Source organism: Amphibalanus amphitrite, unplaced genomic scaffold (genome assembly GCF_019059575.1).
Source record: "Amphibalanus amphitrite isolate SeventyFive unplaced genomic scaffold, NRLGWU_Aamphi_draft 000092F_arrow, whole genome shotgun sequence".
NCBI lineage: Eukaryota > Metazoa > Arthropoda > Thecostraca > Balanomorpha > Balanidae > Amphibalanus > Amphibalanus amphitrite.
Genome location: NW_024881588.1, coordinates 1024618 through 1045131, shown reverse-complemented (window position 1 = coordinate 1045131; position 20514 = coordinate 1024618). Strand labels below are relative to the sequence as shown.

General features: G+C 48.1%; 4 protein-coding genes across 13 annotated transcripts in view; 2 read left to right on the top strand and 2 right to left on the bottom strand.

Moving 5' to 3' along the window:
• Positions 1-669: 669 nt before the first annotated feature.
• Positions 670-8052, bottom strand: LOC122380186 (ADP-ribosylation factor-like protein 3). 2 transcript variants are annotated; one of them, XM_043363130.1, is made up of 4 exons: positions 7832-8041; positions 4987-5247; positions 3372-3608; positions 670-789 (listed from the first exon to the last, which is right to left on the bottom strand). In XM_043363130.1, the coding sequence occupies exons 1-4, from the start codon at positions 7832-7834 to the stop codon at positions 685-687; spliced, it is 606 nt and encodes a 201-aa protein (XP_043219065.1). In that variant the 5' UTR covers positions 7835-8041; the 3' UTR covers positions 670-684. The 2 variants fall into 2 exon arrangements, with proteins under 2 accessions (XP_043219065.1, XP_043219066.1); XM_043363131.1 differs by lacking the exon at positions 670-789 and adding an exon at positions 921-2706 and having other exon boundaries at positions 7832-8052.
• Positions 8053-8268: 216 nt separating this feature from the next.
• Positions 8269-12343, top strand: LOC122380183 (dolichol kinase-like). Its single transcript, XM_043363119.1, has 2 exons — positions 8269-8416; positions 10345-12343. The coding sequence occupies exon 2, from the start codon at positions 10400-10402 to the stop codon at positions 11759-11761; it is 1362 nt and encodes a 453-aa protein (XP_043219054.1). The 5' UTR covers positions 8269-8416; positions 10345-10399; the 3' UTR covers positions 11762-12343.
• Positions 9043-18084, bottom strand: LOC122380184 (cytochrome c oxidase assembly protein COX15 homolog). Of its 9 annotated transcripts, none has more exons than XM_043363122.1 (11): positions 18040-18084; positions 17553-17695; positions 16473-16553; positions 16067-16205; positions 14391-14523; positions 13847-14033; positions 13438-13526; positions 12915-13081; positions 12392-12546; positions 10042-10155; positions 9043-9640 (listed from the first exon to the last, which is right to left on the bottom strand). In XM_043363122.1, the coding sequence occupies exons 2-11, from the start codon at positions 17634-17636 to the stop codon at positions 9500-9502; spliced, it is 1290 nt and encodes a 429-aa protein (XP_043219057.1). In that variant the 5' UTR covers positions 17637-17695; positions 18040-18084; the 3' UTR covers positions 9043-9499. The 9 variants fall into 9 exon arrangements, with proteins under 9 accessions (XP_043219057.1, XP_043219060.1, XP_043219061.1 ...); XM_043363125.1 differs by having other exon boundaries at positions 17998-18072; XM_043363126.1 differs by having other exon boundaries at positions 17993-18047.
• A 724-nt stretch (positions 18085-18808) lies between these two features.
• LOC122380182 (protein phosphatase Slingshot-like) overlaps positions 18809-20514 on the top strand; it is a 54932-nt gene continuing 53226 nt past the window's right edge. The window contains exons 1-2 of the mRNA XM_043363117.1: positions 18809-18916; positions 19966-20103. Of these exons, the coding sequence (XP_043219052.1) occupies positions 20059-20103 (45 nt within the window). The 5' untranslated portion in view covers positions 18809-18916; positions 19966-20058. The remainder of the gene's footprint in view (positions 18917-19965; positions 20104-20514) is intronic.

Genomic DNA, 20514 nt, shown 5'->3' with positions numbered 1-20514 from the left:
ACATGACCAGTGTCAATGGCGGTTGAAACTGCTGGATCACAAAGGTTTGTCGGTGATGCTTAGAATCGAGAGGACAGGTTCTCACGGCTGTTACCGATAGCCGTGACCGGAGACGCGAGGAACGACCATCACTCACAGACGAGACGAGACGAGACAGAGGAACGGAGCTCTATCGCACAGACGGGGATGACAGATGTCGTTGGCCGAACAGACCTGAAAGCAAGTAGCCACGCGCACCGGCAACACAGTTAAATGCTGTATAAAATGTCAGAGAGAATGCTAACCAGTGGAGAGAAATGGCATCTAAAGGCATAAGAAGATTCACATACCTACTCGTATGCTAAGTGTCAACATTGTTTACATGCTCATTTTAAGCTTATGACAAGTCACATGTGACTACCATCAACGCCCACCACGGGGCACAATAGCAAGTCATCTTTAGAAGTACGATGCACAATTGGCAGTTGCATATACATACTCACCACTGTCGGCGCCGTTTCTCACGGCCGTCGGCGCCGCCGCCTCCGTCGTCCATCTCACCGCTGACTGGATATTGTTACGCCAGGCGTCGGTCTCACCGACTCATCCCTGCCCCGCCGGCCGGTCGCACAATATGCACGATGTCGCTATTTATGGCCATGACAGCGCCGATAATCTGTCAGCATGAGCTCCGCCGACCGCCGGTCAGTTCCCGTGTCGGATCGTGCCGTGAGATTCAGTGCTTTGCACGACACGGTCATAAGCGACGAGTGCAGGCTTGGGCCTGATTGCGGCAGACCATGTCTGAAGCTGCGACAAACCACAGAAAATGACGACTGACTGCTGAAGAAGCTCAACACGGGACAAACTGATTGGTGAAGAAGATGAACAAAAAACTTCTACTTGATGATGGTAGTTGCTAAGCGTCCCACACACAGACCTTGCGTCGGCTCGGTGTATTGACATTTCAGAGTCGACAATTTGCAACACTGACACATATTGGGAGAGCGAGGGAATGCGACTGGGGAGCCGACCGAGGAATCGAGCCGGTGGCGCCGAATCCACTACCCTTCCTGGCTAGCTCGGGCGGACGGGTAACATGCAACTTGCAGGCGGCACGGTGCTCACTGAGACGGTTAACATCGACAAAACACACGTACACGGGAGCAAGGACGGAAATAAAATGCTTGGATTAAAATTGAGATCAAAAGCAGCATAGGATACCGCGAAGTGAACGAAAAATTAGTGAGATCGACTGTTTATCACTTCATCAACTGAAAGCAGCAAATGTACACCGAATATCACAACAAAGTATGATGCTTACAATCGAAGCAGACACCAGTTTCCGTTCATCACGACGTTTGACTAGGCATGGAATGGAAACACAGCAAGATGGATATACTGTTCAGCCGACATGGACGGAATTCCTTACGTGAGCACGCCTGACGAAAAGGCAGTCATTTCTGGACGGATTACTTTCTGCAGACCACCGGGCGATCACCTTTCTGCTTCGTGAGATCACGACATTACCAAACCAGCACAGGAACCAGCTGTAACACCACCCGCTTTTCCACCCCACCTCTATAACGTAGAGCAGCCACCCACCGCAGACACGCATTTAAATACCACACGGAGTGCAGACCGGCACACACAGACTACAACTCCAACATGGAGACATCGGGGGAGACGGCGAAGGCACGTGTCGATAAGGGCGGCGGGCCTGTGATAGACCGGATGACTGGTGACATCAGCTACATGACCCGGTTAGTACAGCTGGTTTCGAGCGAAATATATCATAAATACACAAGAGTTGGAAGCTAGAACAATGTGGAACAAATCACGAACAACGCGAAACAGTGAAATAAAACACACAGCTCGGGCATGCAATCTTGTTATGTAGCTGATATTACAAAAGCAGCCGCATCGAAACTCATGATAAAAACTCATGATGGGTACACAGCGTCTCGCGAGCTGAAACTATGGCCGTCCTGCAATCAGCTTCGTTCATTTTTCTCCGGAGGAGTACATGATGTGACTAGCGTATGTGCAGTGGCACCCCAAACGAACACAACCACCACAGACAGGTCCATATTCCAGTGATGTTCCAAAACAGTGCAAGCTGTGAAACATGGAAACACCAACCGAAGTGCACAGGGCAGCGCAGTGCGTACATTCACTGGAGAACGGCTGACATCTTACGATAACCACTTCCAACCAGCATCGCACGACGAGGCACGGTCACACGGAGCGGAGCGGGTGCTTCACGGAGGCTGGAGGAGCTGGACGGAGGCCTCAAATCGCCGTAGAGACCCTGGACACTAGACAGGCTGGTGATGGGTAGCCTTCGAGGACATGATAGCCGAGACTCAGCGATGGTTGGAATCCATGAAGAGAAACCGCAGCAGGTTGGTCGCGGAGGCGAAGGAAATTAAGCCGCCGAGCGGTCGGCAGGGATGGGAAATAGCGGCATCAGAGCGGACTGTAGACGATGGAAGGAGCAAAGTCAGTGCCAACGGATACAACCAGCGGAGACGGCAGTGACGGAGAGAGACGGCTGAGAGGCGGAGACCGCAGTGACGGAGACGACTGGGGGCGGAGACGGCTGAGAGGCGGAGACGGCTGAGGGGCGAAGGCGGACGGTGGACGGAGACGATTCGTGACGGAGCCGAGGCGGCAACCGTCCCGCTACTTCTGCTTTATGCTCTTGCACACCCACTCCATGCCCTCCTGAAAAACAGCCGGGCAGAGCGATGAGCCCGCGGACGGACGGGCGGTCGGTCACATGAGTAATTACCCTAAAACGGTGGACAGACAGCGGCACGACACTCGGGAACACACACCGTGGGTAAGCGGAAGTGGCGAAATTGGAGACGGGACCAATTAAAATCGGATCGTCTCCGACACCCCCGGGTGGGCCCGTAAACGTCATGGGACAGGAAGCGTGGATGAGGCGTTATTGATGGTCTACGCGGAAAACTGGCCACAGCGAATTACATACCAATAGCGTTTTGCTAAGTCCATCATAGTGAAATGCTAAGATAAAGTTTAAGTTGAGATTAGCTATGAGAAGTCAAGAAAACACAAACAGACTAGCAGCGTCAACCGTCGAGGCGTTGCTGATTGACAGCCAAAGTACAGACTGTGGAGCAGTGTGATCGTTCGCAAAGCGATGAACTGTAAAAATGGTCCTATTGACACGCTAGCAATGAAATCGCTCATACATATACAATTATATCACCAATTACCATGACACCTAGATCACCAGTTATATCACCAATTACCACAGCAATGTTCTTGACATTTTAATTAAAACAGCACCACAAATCAGAGTTATGGTGCCGAAGTAGACCGATTGCTCTCCCCAACCCACTCCACCATCATCCTCATCTCACCTTGACGCCCTCATTGGTGGCGGCCGAGCAGCCCTGGATCTGCCACTCGCGGTCCCTGATCACGTGCAGACCGAGCGACTCGGCGATCTCCGAGGCCGGCGCCGAGTTGAACAGGTCCTGCTTGTTGGCGAATATCAGCACCGGCACGCCGACCAGCTTGTCCTCGGCGAGCAGCTCCGCCAGCTCCTGGCCCGTCTCGTCGAACCGCTTACGGTCGGCGCTGTCGATCACGTATATCTGCGGGGACGGGCGGGGTAGTGTTAAGTCGGCAGAGAGATACAAATCACCGAGAGGAAAGACGGCGGGCGTTAACACCGCGAAATATAAGGGACATACAGGCGGTGAGCTTCAAAACGATGAAAACCATACACGCCTACGGTGGTGATTGATTATGAACTGAAAAAAAATATTGGGATAACTAAGAGCAAAGCAGACGATGGAAGGTGGTATATGAGATGAACACTGAAAATATGATTACAAGCCACAAGCCACTACTCTTAATAGGGTCGTCGACAGGTAAAATCAGCGGTCTAGCCAAGAATGCATTCAGTGGTGCTGCCAAAACGTTTCCCGCGATTGTCCACAAAACAGCAGTCAGCAAATGCTCATAATTCATCGAAAAGACCGACAAGAAGTTGGAAACCGTCGGCGTTCCGTGGGCCACCACCCTTATTATCCACACCGAGTCCAATTATCATAATCTGCACGCAGCCACCGGCCGCAGTCCGGCCCGAGCGAGCCGTTTAGCCGCCGTTCCGGAGAGAATGCGCGGCCAACTCAGCGCCTGATCATACCACAAACGGTACCGACCGTGGGTGAAACACTACTCGCGCCCGACCAACGGCCATAATAGAGGAATAATAAGCCCAAACGGCTAATGCCACACGCCCCGAGCTCACTCTGACGCCGGGGGCGGGACGCGCATGCTCCGGTGGTCGAGAGAATCCTCACGGCCGGTCAGACGGGATCTAGACCGGGACGTTCTCGCCCATAGCGTGTCTGTTGTTATGGGCTATTACTGGTTTGGCTAGAAAATGATATGGATTTGCAAGTCAACGGCGCTTTTGGTGTGAATGACTTTTATGAGATTCTAATGACCTTTTCCACGTTGCACCGAAATTGTGTGGCAGCCCAGTCTGGCCTCTTTCCCGAGAAATTAGAGCAGGCATTTCGATGGAATGAACAACTAAAACTGAAGGGAATCGACGGCCCAGAAGCTCAAGCAATGTCACTTGAAATTTGACAAAAGAAAAAAAATGACTGCAACACTTAAAACGGTGTTGTTAACATAAGATAAAAACTGTAGCCTGTATATAGCTGCTTTGCTTTTTAGGATCGACGATAGTAAACATGTCAACATTGCTACAATTTTGTCGTAAAATTCGATGCAATCGCGACTGAAGGCCAACATCCTCCCTGGAGGCCTAGGCGTGAAAAAAAAACATGTCAGGTACGGTCAGTGTTTGCTGGATGTCACAAGGCCAGCATAATTATCAACATGCATAAAGCTAATTGTCAACAGCAAAACATCACTGCAACGCGCAAACTATAACACTCATAGCTAGCAAACCAGCCACAACGCCCTAAACTATGAGAGCACTACAGTAATACTCACCAGGACATCAGTGTTATCGAAATAGTTTCGCCAGTAGGGTCGGATCTTGCGCTGGCCGCCGATGTCCCATACGTTCAGCTTGAAGCCGTCCGACAGCACCGACTTGATGTTGAAGCCCTGCGTCGGAGTGATCTGGGTGATGTCCTCCGAGGCCAGCGCCTTCAGCAGCGTGGTCTTTCCAGCGTTATCGAGCCCGAGCAGCAGCAGACGGACCTCGCGCTCCTGGGCGGGCCGCAGCTTCCTCAGCAGTGAGAGCAGACCCTGCCGACGGCCGCAGTGAGTCAGCGGTTGAATCAGCGGAGCTGGCCGGGATAGGCCAAGGGAACTGCAGCCGGTTCGCGTTGGCACACTTAGGCCCTAGTGACACTTGATTTCAAGTGTCACTAGTCGATTTTGGTTCGCGCTGAGACACTAGCCGATTGGTGTAAAATACCGCTTAGTGTCAGCTATCTTCAAACTTGTCACTTGGCCGCCTAGTCTTACTAGCTTCCTAGTGCGCCATCTCGAACCTGCCCCTGGCCGGCCCTGCAGAAGTCTGCACGATAAACGAACAGCTGCTGAGCAGGAGGTATACATTCATACAATGAAAAACTAAGCATTGAACAGGTAGTTAGTTCAAGTCACAGTAGCATGTCTGTCTATGGTAATGCAATTAACGCTACGATACAGCTGCTCGCATAACGCGACATTTGCAGGCATACAGCGACATTAGTACATCCGTCTATGTTACCAGTTGATGGATACGAAACAATTCATATGGATGAGCGCATGTGTATCAAAAGCGATTAAAACATCCCTCTTCAGCTTTCGTGGCTTATCAACGACGTCAAACAATGACCATTTAAAGCGATCGATTCGGGAGCCCGGCAATATAGCAAAAGTCGCAGAGTGCGGTATCGCAACGGGCCCTGCAGCGGGGAACAGAGCCCCGATCATCGAATGCATTTAATTGATCCGTATTACGGGTGGGTGCTTTGACATGTGACATCGACGCCGTGCGGAATATTTAATGGCAACTGGACTCATTCCCCCGCAAAATTTACATGGAAGGCATAATCAATAGGCTGCCCTATCGATTTCAGGCAGCGACCGTTCGCTGCCCGTGACCAGGAACGTACGTGGAGTGAAATGAGTTTCAGACAGTAGTACTCTGTGATGCCGCACACAGGCGTACCACAAAGGGAGAATGTACATTGTACATACACGTACTCCATCCACACTCTCTCATGCATTCCTTCAGGGTGACGATTCAGGAAGGGCGACGCTTGTCATAATGGATGCAGTGCCTTAGTTCCGTTGATATCGATCAATGCTCATGACACGGAACGGCGCCGAATGAATAACTTGTCCGCGCACACGAGTGGCAGGATCGTTGTATTAACTGTAATGGAAGCAGGTCCGAGCTTTGAACCGATGATCGGTGGAAATGGTCAATGGTCCTGAGGTGTATAGAAGATAGAAGTTTGCAGGAATTCCGAGCCTGAAGTAATTTGATAGCTGAGCGTCGAGCGATACAATTAACGATACAAGTATTGTGAATGTACGTTTATCTTCTGTATTTCAGCAATTATAGTTAGTCCTCATCAAGTCATATCGCTATGTCCAAATCATAAACTGATATCACTGGGTTGCGGAGTCAAGACGGCTTCCCAGGACCCAGTGACTCAAACAAAGCCTTTGGAAATCGACTCCGGCTCACGAATTGTCCATCCTTAGACCATATCTTGGACCATATCACGATAAACTAACTCATGCCCCAGATGTGTGTGCCTTTTTTGCCTTCCCAGAACAATTCTGATCCACAATCCTCTTACATAGGCTTTTTGACCATGATTTCAAGCTGTGCTGAATGCTGAAACAATGTCGAATTCTACTCCCAAGTTGAACCCCGGAACCCATACTTTTTAAACTCGGACTCAGACTCCGGGCCAGAATTGTTGACTCCACCGACCAACTCCGACTCTGACTCGACGCAGCTCATGGGGCAAGGGAAAGATGAGCGAGGTGAATGGCAATCATTCGGGACAAAAAGCATCTTTCCCTCAGGTTTCATCATTTAAAGGAAAAGGGCCACCTTTAACATGGGGATTGAAACTGAGATAGCCATCTTGTAGCCCGTGTCCGAAAACCTATCTGTCTCCCACCTTACGGCCGATTTCGGCCTCCATTCGTAGTTATCGGCAATTTTAAAAGAAAATACGCCAGGAATGCGTCCTTATCCCAGGAATGCGTTCTTATCCGACAATACAGCCACCCGCGGCGAGGCTTTGGTTTTTTACCAATCAGCTCCAACCAGCTCAGCTTTAACCAATCAGCTTATCTGACACAATCCGACGAGTCTGTCTTCTGAACGCTGATTGGCTTGAGTGTGACGTCATCGCTATGCCATCATACAGTAGGTGCCGTAGAGAGTATCAACATAGTACCAATATGTTAAATAGTTTTAAATACTTTTTAGCGAATTGTGCACTTCTGGCACCAGTTTTAAAAAGAAAATGAAAAATAATAATGTCAAAATGAAAAACAACGATATCTTCATATTTCACGAAGGTGGCCCTTTTCCTTTAATCCCCGTGTTTACCCTACAAATTTTAATATTTTGATTTATTCGGATGGATAAGGTTACATACCTACCAACACTTCAACTTTATCCAATTCTGAATCGCAAATTGAAATGAAGCAAGAAGCAAATGACAATTGAATTGAATTGAATGATAGACAATGGAAGCTTGTAGGAGCGATATACTTTAAATCCCACGACACCGTAATAGCCAAAAAAAGTAAGACGATGAAGCAGCAAAGAACAAATTAGACGGAAATTGAAATAAATTTCACTTTCACTTACCATTGTGATTGCGACCCTACGAATGGATCAAAATCGTCAACTGTTGTAGCAGCACTGGGCGAAATCAATAAAGCTAATACAGATACCAGAGAAAAATGTCTTGACTTATCGAATAACTATATTAGAGTCGTTTTTCACCCTATACAACACTGCAAAGGCGGGAAATCACCCAACCGCCACCACCCGGTCGTCTGCTGCTAACAATGATACAAAATAGACGCGGATGCGGCGTGTATGGATTGATAGTAGTGAAGAATGCGTATTACTTATTGTTTATTTAATTCATTTGGGATCAGATTGATGCAAAAATAATTTTTTGAGTTATTTTGATGATTTAATTGGTTTGTGGGAAAATACATAAATAAAAATGCAATAAAAATTGATAGTAGTGAGAATTCGCCATTTCTGACGCAATAAATACATAACAAAAGTTTCACATTCGGGGCGGGGCCGCCATTCATTTCAGTCATTTCTGAGTCAAACAGGTTGGATTTCCTATCAGGGGTCTTGGAATTTCCGTTGTTTTTCGATTTAGGATGAAATATTGAAACAAGTAATTTGAAGAAGCCACGAAGGAGTTCAAGGGTAAGATGCAATGTTATAGAACTCCATAGGAGGTTACAAGCTAGAAAAATGCTCTTCTTGATTTTTGTGAACAAGAATATCAATGTTGGAATATAATGTAAATTAATTTAATAGATTCTTGTCACCAAGGAATTGAAAAACTAGCATGCATGATGCAGGCATGTCATCAGCTCACCTGTTGACTTCACCGGCTCATTATACGCATGTCTATCAGAGTAGGTAAGGTGAAGTGAGAGGGAATCCATGTTTCAGTGTGGTGGTTGGTGGATGTTGATAAATCAACCCTGAACACCCCAATGAAACCATTAGCTGGTGTATTGTTGCAGGGAAATTGGTTGTAATGCTGACCTCCCACTTCTTATCATATGTGCAAATTGATAGTTACAAAACATGCTGGATGCATTCTGTATATTGATATGTGCATGCCACTTGGATGACACCTAGTTCTCATTTCTTTCTTTTTATTCACTGAAATTGCACATTACATGTTTTCATCTGTGAATTCAGGGTTTGAAACTATCGATATGCCTACTTCTGAAGTTAAACACTCAGCTGACAGCAATGTGTAATGCTGTGTTGTGTGTTACTTATGTTTAAGAACAAAATAACAAAAAAGTGAAACAGTATTAATAGAAATAACATGTATTGTTCTATCACAAAATGCCAAGCTGGTGAAGACCCGACAGTCAAATGTCATGCTACACCATTTTAGCCAGACACATCAATTGTGAATCCACTGTGGTCATGGAAACATACCTAATCAGTGGTAAATCACACTGATGTACAAAGCATAATCCTCATCAATGTTATTCATAAGCAGTGAGCACAGTCAAAAACACAAACATTACAAAACTATGTTTAAAAGCAAATAACATGCCTGCTTTTAGCACTATCTACAGGGAAAAACCAACCTCAAGGCTCCTCTACACAATGCTGCACATTCAATAACAAACAAGAAATTTCAGCAACTCGCAACACATTCTTTCATGATCATCACAGTAGTGCGCACATGTATCACTTCGCCAACCCGCACTGCGCCTGCTTGAAGACTTCACTGGCACTGAGAGCTGCTGGTTCTCCTGCTCACTTTGGCACGTACTTCAGTAGTTTACACTCGTGCGTCATCCAGACAGCCAGCGAGAGGAGGGTGAGCGCGCCCGTCTGGTGGGACGCCGCCACCGGGGTGGGCACGTACAGCAGCAGCGTGGCGATACCCAGCGTCAGCTGCCGGAGCACAGAGGGACCGGAGGTCAGACAGTGAATACTGGTCAGGGGTCACACGGAACGGACGCCGGTCAGGGGTCAGACGGCGGTTAGAAGTCATATACGTGTGGTAAGAGGTTACATAAGCTAAAGGAGGTATAAACTGAATCTGTCGATCAAGCATCGTTACGTCCAAAGTGGTAACAGTTTTTATCGACTTCGAATGACCAGCGGGCCTGCCAAAACACACAAACAAATGAGGCAAAAGGTCGCATGAACGCCTGGATGCTACAGAAAGCTACGTCCTACGCAAGTTTTATATTATAAACATCCAATGTTCATCGTCAGCGATAAGAGTGCACATTATAGCCAGCAACACTACCGCAAAACCTGTCATTATCCACCATAGTATCTAGTCTCACCTGTAAGTACGTCATGGCGAGCATGGCGTTGGCGGCAGTGTAGGCCCTCGGTGGCAGCTTGGCCTTACGAGTCGCGAACCAGAGACCGTGGACCAGCGCAAATACAGTCATACCCTGCAATAAAACGGGGATGTTCACCGTCAGACGGGAAGACAAAACATACGGTACAGTGTTACCAGGCACACAATCATATGCACTTCTAAGAATCTTAGATAGTCGATACGAGACCTAAACTGTACTGTCGATACCCATTTTGCTGTTGTACCAAAAAAACTTGTGTAAAACGCAGCTCTCGTTTCCCAGACCCCCCACTCGCTGAGGACCGCCTGTGACCAGTCAGCCGCCGGTGCCGGTCAGGATGGGCGGGGTGTACCGCCGACAGGCCGGGCTCGCCGATGACGTGCTGTGCGCGCTGGTGCTGCCGGCGGCGGTCTACGTCAGCTCGTCGGGCGCCGAGGCTGCCACTGCCGGCGTGCTGGCCGCCGTGGCGCTGTTCGCCTGCCTCTCCGAGTTCCACTGCGAGTCGGCGCTGAGCCTGGGCGGCGGCGCGGCGGCGGTGCTGACCGCCGGCTGGGCGCTGGCGCTGCCGTTCGGCCAGGTGGCGCGGCTGGCGCTGCTGGCTGCCGCCGAGCTGCTGACGGCCGGCACGCTGCTGGCGCGCGGCGGCGGCAGCGCCACCGGCGGCGAGGCGCTGCTGCTGGGCCAGGCGGCCGCTCTGCTGTGTGCCGCATCGGCCGGCCAGCTGCCGGAGCTGCTGCTGTTCGGGTCGCCGCTGTACGTCAGCGAGCGGGCGGCCGTCATCCACCTGCTGCAGACCGCCTTCTGCCTGCTGCTGGGGCTGCTGCTGCTGCTCTCCTACCTGCCGTCCGCGAGGCAGTCAGCCCGGCTGCACCTGCTCCTGGCGCTGCTGGCCGCCGCCATCATCGTCACCACCTCGGTCATCATCAACACCAACTGCCTGCTGTGGATGGTGGAGTTCGCCACCGGCAGCGCGCCGCGGCTGCGCCTCCTCACCATCTGGGCGTCGCTGCTCGGCGGCGCGGTGCTGTTCGCCGCCGCGCTGGGCGCCTCCGGCTCCGGCGGCGGCCTGTCGCGCGCCGTGCTCAGGAAGCTGTTCCACCTGCTTATCTGCGCGGTGTTCGTGCCGGGCCTCCTGTACGACCCGCTGCTGCTGCTGGCCGCTTCCGGAGGCATCACCTTCCTCTTTATCATCGCCGAGATCGCGCGGGCGTGCCGGCTGCAGCCGTGGGCGGACATCATCCAGCGCTGGTTCCGACCGTTCCTCGACTCCAAAGACGGCGGCTTCCTGGTGCTCTCCAACATCTTCCTGGTGGCGGCGTGCTCGGGCGTGCTGTGGTACCACGCTGGCGAGGTGACGGCGGCCGGGCACCGTCAGGACCTCAGTCTGTTCGCCGGGGTCATCACTGTGGGTATCGGAGACACGGTGGCGGCGGTGGTCGGCTCTCGGTACGGCCGGACCCGGTGGCCGCAGTCTTCAAAAACCATAGAGGGAAGCCTGGCCGCCATCGCCGCCCAGCTGCTGTTCTGCTATGCACTGGACCATAGCGGGTACCTGTACATCGGTCAGGAGATGTGGCGCGCGCTGTGTGTCGCCGTCGGGGTCACCACCCTGGCGGAGGCGTTCACGGCGCAGGCTGATAACCTGCTGCTGCCGCCGCTGTTCGTCATAGCGCTCCGGCTGGCACAGCGGTACTGGTGAGGGGTTGGCATGGCAACGAGTCGTCGGTTGACATGGCGACGATTCGACAGTTGTTATGGCGACGGGTCTATGTGGTCAGTAGTGCCTCAGAGCAAGCCAAACTGGTTCCCTTTACTCAATGCTCGTACCTTACCTTAGTGCTCAATGATCGAACCTTATATGAACAGTTTTGCTACTCTCTGCTCAGGAACCTCCACAGCAAAGTTATATGCCATGCAACAGCATGAAGTGCATTGGGTCTGTGCTTTTGGGCATTATGTATTATGGCTAGTTGACGGGTAGTTCAGTAGTTAGATCGTCGATTTGCTACGGTAGGACATGGGTTTATACTTTTGTACAACAGGTGATGAATACGTCAATGGTGCTTTGATTCGTGCATGACTCGCTCGCTTCTCTCGAACCTAATTCGAATCAATCGAGCATCCAACGGTGACTCGAATAAGACCAAAAGTGTGACTCGAATAAGACCACAAGTGTTATAATAGTCTGTGATTAACGGTGATTCCACATACATGACAAGAACTTTGTTACGAACTTCGTTACGTATGTCGTTTTCTAAATAAATATTTATTGGTGCCGGGCTACCCCTTGTTTCCCTCCCGGCGGTTGGTGAGTTGGTGGGATACCTACCAGCATACGGTGGTTGAACTGGACGGTGGTCGGGTTCTCTGTCACGTTGGAGAGTTTGGGCTCGTAGGCCAGCAGGTCGGTCGGCACCAGGCGGCCGCCCATCAGCGGGAACTCGTTGTACGTCAGACCGGCGTCCAGACCGGCCACGAACGCGCCTGGCGGGCACAGGGGGCGGCGGTCAGTGCCAGTGGGGGAGGTCACAGGGGTCGTCAGCTGTTAAAGACGAGTGACATAAAATACAATTTGTCAATCTTTCACAACCAGGCTTCGGGAAACTGACATAATTTTATCACAACAAAATGACACTTTACCACAAGAAACGCAACATTTCAAACATGAGAGGGTACAAATCCTCAAGTGGCATATCCTCAAATCTTCAACAGGAAGTAAGATAAAAGTCCCCAGTGCTGACTGTCTCACTCTCAATACAAATCATTTCATTATTAGATCATTCCGCTTTTTGAGTCCAAGCTCTCTTATCCCTGACCTTCCTCCCTGAGATCATTCCCAGTCCCCACCGTACCTGAGAAGGCGGCCAGGAAGATGAACCCCTTGCAGACGTGCGCCATGATGCGCACGCGGCGCACGGACGAGGTCACCTTGACCACCTGGGCTGGTATCAGGTGGTCCAGGCCGTTATAGAGGAACAGCGTGGCGAGCACCAGCGCCGCGCCCAGGTGCGCCGCCAGCCTGACGGACACGGGGACAGGGGATGTAAATGAGAGGCTCACGAAGTCGAAGACGTAACGAGTGCAATACTTTCTGGAGCAAAAGAGTGCATTTATTCGATCGAAATTAGTGCATTTACGGTCGTCAACATTCGCCGATTCAAGGACAATGAGTCATAGCTTTTGAAAAAAAACAGTGAATTTTATCAGCAAAATGCAATCTTTAAACCATGTGTAGTATAAAATACGTCTTCTGCGGGCCACAGTGGTACACTTGCCAGTTGCTAATTACCAATCTATAGAGGGCACACAAAAAAGACGCACTTCACTCGGTGGCGGAACGCTACGTCATTTAGCGTACATGATCGAATGTCTCACCTGTACTGAGAGACCCGGGGGACGTCGGATGGTCCTTCGAAGTTCTTATGGTCCAGACCTGACTTCACCATGTACCAGCCCATCAGGCCCTGTGGATCCAACGTAATCGATACATCAAGACATACAGACTGAATAATAATGCAAGAGTAAAAAGCAGGCAAGCGAAACTCAAATCCCCAAAAGAGTTACTGATAAAGTAGCACGAGAAATTCCGTCCTGATTTCGACGCATCCGCAAATAAGCAAGACGACACCTGAAACACATTCAATGGTACAGAAATAACTACTGCAAGGACAATTACGCGCATGAGCTAATATCACGTTGTGAAATAGTTTGCACGTCCCAAAAATCTTCCGAAACCACGATATCCCAACCCAACCATCAGAACAGCAGAGGTCCGTTAACTCACCTGCAGAAGAATCAGCGAGCCGAAGATGGGCACGCGCCGCCTCATACTCTTGGTGAAGTAGCCCTTTGTCCAGAAGTAGACAGCCGGCAGGGCGAAGGTAGCGCCGATCAGCCGGCCCCACATCCGGTGACCGTACTCCATCAGCCAGATGAACTTGAAGTCCGACATAGTAATGTCCTTGTTCTTACTGAAGACAAAAGAAAGTCGTTTGTGAGGAAAACAGAAGATGTGGCTTGATATTTTTATACAAAACTAGAATATTTTGTTCATTTTCCTTTTCATACACATTCTACAAACTCTATGAACTGTTTCCGGGGAAAGAGAAACATAAGCTCGGCGATGCGCCGAACTGATGCTTCACGAGCCGTCACCCGCACGCACTTGGCTGAGGCTGCGGCTGCAAGACAAAGTAATACACTTAGCTTAGACAGACAAAGACGGCTCGAGTTGGTTACCTGGTTAGTGGTTACCTAATTAACCCCACGCCACCGTGAAGCAGCCCTCGCTATCGACTTCGGCCATCGCTCCGCCGTCCGGTACTCACAGCTGAAACTCGGGGTAGTGCCGGTACTTTTCCAGCTCTGCCTGCCACTCGATCTCCGACTGCGGCCACGACCTGCCCAGCAGCTTCCAGTCGACCATCGACAGGCCCGACTCGGTCAGACGGGTCACACCGCCTACGGGCATGGCGGGGTCACCGGTCAGAACGATCGTAGCACATACAGGCGTCGGAGAGCAAGACAATCAGTCACTCCAAGGACACAACGCGGAGATGAGAACAGTTTGACTGGCTATAGTACAAATAGAAAACGATATAGGCAATCCAAACACACCTCAGTTGACTTGAATATATATGATAGAATTATGTGTAGAAACTGCCTATTTATGAGCGAGCACGTCCGTCCTCCATTGCACTGTACACAACGGAATCCACCTTACACTTGACTGAATAACGCTGCTTGGGTTTTAACCCGCGCCCTGCTGGGGGGGGGGGGGGTGTTTGAACACCCCCCCTTGTGGTTTTTCGCGAATATCTCAAAAACGGCGGCGCGGAGCGCCGCCGTTTTTGGTACACCTTATCATACATCAATTCTACACATGTTGTGAAAATTTCAGACCAAGGTCATTCAAGGTCAGGTCACCAGGTCACTTGAAGTGACCTCACCTCATAAAAAGTTTCAATGTCTGTCATAGCTACACCGAGTGACCGATCGCTTTGAAACTTTCAGCGATTGCTAAGAGCAATAGCATGTATAAAATGTATATCTCAGAATTTTTATATCGATGACCTAAGGTCAGGTCAATTTTGCGACCTCCCCATTATAAGTCAATGGGAGAAAATTGAAATGCGCCTCTTTTGGACGAAAGACATTATAAACACTCCCAAACACCGAATTACAAGTGGTTTAGACACACAGAACATAAAAATGGTGTCCGTGACCCTTGTTTATGCCCTGAGGTCATCTTAGGTCACGAATGGTATCTAACAGTTTTTCGCAAATAACTTTTGATAGAGGCATGCTAGAGCGATGAAAACGCCTTAGATGTGTTCATCTCGACGATACGGATCGACTGATATGCAACATGACCCTTTCCGGTCAGGTCATGACCTTGACCTGAGGTCAAATTTTCAAGTTGACCTTTCAAGGTCAAGTTATAGTTCATTCGATGCGTCTTGACGAGAGGAGCACGATGCCGGTAAAAGTAAGCTCGTACAAGGCTTGGGTCAAAAGTTATTGCAGAAAAACTGTTTCCGAAAAAATCGGCTATTTTTGCAGTTTTTGCCCCCTGCAGGCAAAACCGTTGACGTTAGGTCAAATCTGAGAGAATTACTCAGAAAGGGCGTTAATAGGGCTATCGAATGCGCTTTTCCGCGGCGCTGTAGCTCTATTGGTTCCTGAGTTATGCGTTGGCTTCTTGACAATTTTCGACATTCGACCTGGAAATCGGCGAAATTTTGCCTTCAATGACCTCTGGTGACCTGACCTTTGACCTGACCAAAAAATTGACCGAAGTGATTTCCTCATTATTTTTGACGCTCTTTCGAACGCCGCCTTCCGCGTATCGCTACGTGGCCCAGGAGCCGAGTTACAAGGGGGGGTGCTCAAACACCCCCCCCCAGCAGGGCGTGGAAATCCAGGACCCCCAGCCGGGCGCGGGTTAAGGACGCCCGGATTTAGGGTCACCGGCGTCTTCTGTCTCTATCCCGCGGGCACTGACCAAGCATGACGGCTCCGAAGACCATGCCGGTGCAGCCCATCAGCCAATAGCCCACGGCCTTCCTGGCCGACGGCGCCAGCTCGGTGGTGGTGCTGGCGGCGCTGCTGGAGGCCTGACGAAGTGCGCGCGCCACACCGCCCTGCGGGAAATGGGGCAGTGGCTATCAAATGGAAACAGTTCACCCAGTGGACACAGATAAGGTGTCATCATCAGGCAGTGATGAAATGAAAGCAAAGATACACTCAATGCAGTTGTGATTTTGAGATGATTACTGAAGTGGACATTCACCTGAGTGGAACAATAAGCCTTGAAACTTGTGCAACCACCAATTATATCAGAATGTGCACAGTGGAAATTGATCTGGAATTTAATGAAAATATAAAAATTAAAAAAGAGTTTTACTCACATTAAATACATTCTTCAGAGTTGACTCCTGCACCTTTGTAGTTCTTGCAAATGAGAGCTTTGCAGAGCTTTGGAGCCCACTCTGAAACACACAAATTAAATCAACATGGCTATTGACACATGCATTCAGAAAGGCAAAAATAGTACTAGAGTAACCATCTGTCTGAAACTGAAATATGGCATCAGTGCCTTTTACCATCTCCAGTAACTGACTGATAGTTGAGTCATTTAGCTTTATTTGACATTTGCTGTGGTTCTGGAGTACACAGTAACAGCCTGCTATCAAGTTATTCAACACTTAGACACTATATGCAGCATGGCTACAATTAATAACAATCTGTGGTTGATGGCATTGGTACTGCTTGCAGGAAAGGGTCAAGAGCTAGGCTAGCCACTGGCAGGGAAGTGGGATGGCCTATTTTTTCCTGTGGCAATACCAATGAATGGTCAACAGAACTGAGTTAGAGAACTGAGGGCCAAAATATCAGGTTATACCTATTTAGTGCCAGGTATATGTCTGGTGCTGAAGCAAACATTTTGATAGGACTTCTTTCTCACTAAATGAATCAGAGCAGTAGCATACAAAACAAATCACTGCTAATGGTGGTCAGTAAACGGATCCCAGTTGAGCAGGTGAAATTCAATTAACAGTCAAATGAGCTGATCATGGCTGCATGAGGATTTTCAGTTTCAGCTGAAATAAACATGTTTATAAGAGGTAGGTAGCTGGTATGCAGTGTTATGTTTGGGTGTGCAAACTACCAGTACCAGCTCAATTATTTTTGGACTTATAACAAATCAGTATGCTTTTCTTGGTAAAAAGTATGCCTCATTAGTATCTTATAAGAGTGACCTGGGTAGACCATATTACATAACTGCCTGTGTGTGTCAGACAAAACTAATAATATTACAGCTTATAATGAGTTACTCATAAAAATTAATAAACCTGATGTTGAATACATTGTTCTCTCCTGCATTGTAGGTAGGCACTACTGGCACACCGGGAATGATACAGCTAAATTGATGATCAATTTATATACAGTATGTGCAAACACCTAAGTACTCTTGACTCTTAACTCACCTTAAGACTGTTAACAAACTGAAGTGACATATACTTCCCACCCAAGCCATATGCTGGCAAGGTACATAGCTTGCTCAGAATCATTTTGCTTTGCTGAATCCCAAGGTGACAAGTTATGTAATCCTGTCTTCTTCTTCAGCTATCTGCAAAAAGAAAAAGTAAAGCACTGATCCATCCAACAAGTATCTGGATAAATGGAAATTGTCCAGCCACATCAAAAATGCAAGTTCTAAGCCAATCCTTATTTCCACAAAACGGGACAATATCGCAAACTGAAACTGAAACGATGTAAGCCACCAACTTGAACTAGTCAGAGAAGTGTAAACAAGTGCGTTGGTGCTGATGCAATAGCTCAGTACGACACTCCAGGAGGAAAATTTCCAACAAGGTTTCGAGACAATTGTAAAGGGCTATGTAAAAATAAGAGATTTAGCCATAACATTACAATACTCTTCAGAAATAGGAACTTCTGAAGAAATAAAACCACATAAACTTGCTGCGCCAGGTATAGAAATGATGCGCAACTATTGACTTTGTTATTTTGAACAGCTGACTGTTTCTATTTTACTGCAACTTTTACAATTTTCATGCTTATCATATGACGATATGACGATGGATTGCCCAAATCAGATCATTTTTTGGAAAGAAGGCAAATATTTCTCTCAGAAAGTTTGCAAAATGAAATATTTAGCTGAGTAAGTGTCAACTTTAATGAAAAGGCATCACTTAAGCTTATCTCAGACATGAACCTAAATCACGTTTGCCCTTTGAATCGATTTGTCATTTGTTGTGTCGAGTTCTCTTTAAAAATACCATCGTTCAAAAGCTGAATTTCGTTCATATGTAGCAGATCTCTGGATTTCATCGAATTGCTTCACCAAGAAACATTCTTTCAACATTTTTGCATGATATTAGGGAAAGGAAAACAGCTTGGTATAATTGCGCCACTATTGTAACACTTTTGACAAGCATTCTGTTCGTCAGCAGGACTTGTGGCTGTAAGCTTATGTATTCTTCAGTATCCATAGCAACAACGTAAAGTATTTCAAATAGTTGGCATTGAAAGAGGATTATTTCTAATCTATTGCATGAATTGTTTCATTTTGAATCAAAACAATTTGCAAATCGCTTCGTTGCAAGGATTAACTTCGACGTGGAAATGTGCATGACGTCATCGACACTGACTTGACACTTTCAACAATTGTCACACAGAACAAGGCCATTCGCAAAAAGTAAATTGCTTTGTAGTGGGTGGAGGTTGTGGACGAGTTCAAGTTCTCTCGCGATAGGTTGTATTTTTATTTATTTTGAGTGTTAATTGAATCGTGGGGTGTTGCAAGATATTGCCACTATTCTGGTTACTGGTAGGTTCATGGGGAATGGGTTGGTTAGTTAAGACATTGTAATGTCCTAAATGATTTTTTCGACCTGTGTTGCTGGCGTTGATTGATGCTCTTAATCTTTGAATGCAGCGGTGGACAGTTGTGCTGGACTGCGGTTGCACAAGCTTCCAATTCCATGCTAGCTTGGCTTCGAAGGTGCAACAGATAGAAAAACACGGAACAAATAGTGCATGGACGCGTTTCGAGTATTAAATCTTCATCAGCATGACATAATCACAGAGAAAACAAGATATAGCACACAAACATTCGAGCTCGTCACAGTGCAATCGTCTTGATTTTAAAAATTCATGCATATGACATATTCGCTACTAATCCGCCTGTAGGAGAATATCCACGAAAAATGATAGTAAAATAGATCACTGACATACATATGACACATGGATAACAACAAATTTGTACAGAACGATCATGAACAAGTAGGTACTTCATTTAGTCAATGTTTTTCTACTTGTCTCCATCAATATACATTTGTGCAACAGATGGCGGAAGTCCTGTCAAGGTCACCACATGGGAGTTGGGCGGTGGCAGATCTGTTGCGCCCTTGCTGCCCAGTTTCGGCACAATTGTCCACCATTGACTAAATGAATTTTTTTACATCTTTGATAGTCAGGTTTGTATTTTATATTCATGAACATTCAAGGAATATATTGAAAATGTACCTTTTTGTTGGTAATAATCATGTTTTAGTTCACAATTTGTGCTGAAGAATTTGTTTTGTGGTTTTATTACCTTATCAATGTAATAAGTTGGCTCCTGGCTAGTTGATGATTTCTAGCAGGATCAAGATCACCTCATAACAGGTGATGTAAACAGCAAAGGTGTAGCAGTTGGAGGTCAGAGGTGTGTTCACTAGCTCATTGATCAGATCACATTTACCATTCTGGGTCCATGCCTTTTGAATTTCATACTCCTGTTACGAGGTTTGTTATGGCTGCATTCTAACAAAGGAACCAATGCTGCCAATATGTGAATCCCAGACAATGCCTTTGCTAAGTAATTTTGCTTTTCAGGGAATGCAGCTTGAGCCAATACTGATGAAAAGCTAACATTCCAAGACATACTGCCTCCTTGTGTTGGACAAGTTGTTACACTGCAGCTGTGCTATGGAGAGCTCTGAGAAAAACATCTATCAAGTTATCAGGATTCCTGTAAGTATCTACTTGTTTTGGAGTATTGTACCCTTTCAGGTGTGCTTATTCGCTGACTTCGCCTGGCTACGGCCTGCCACCAGGCACCAACCGCAACCATACCTGTCAGGAGGCCCATAAATGTCAAGCGCCCATCGCGCTTCGAACCCGAACTGTTGTAACCGGGAACGCGTGCTCTCACCACGCGGAGACCAGCGCTCTACACTGGGCTACGGGACCGGAACTTTCCACTGTACCGACTGGGCTACGGGACCGGCTGTGGCTACAGGTGACTATCTGAGCTGTTTGGTTGAAGTACGGATCTCACAATGGGATTGTACCTCACTTATGGTATTGGGGTTGATGTTTACAGCCGATACCAGTAACCATAGGCTATCGACAGAAGGTGCAGTAATTCTCTCTCACGACTGG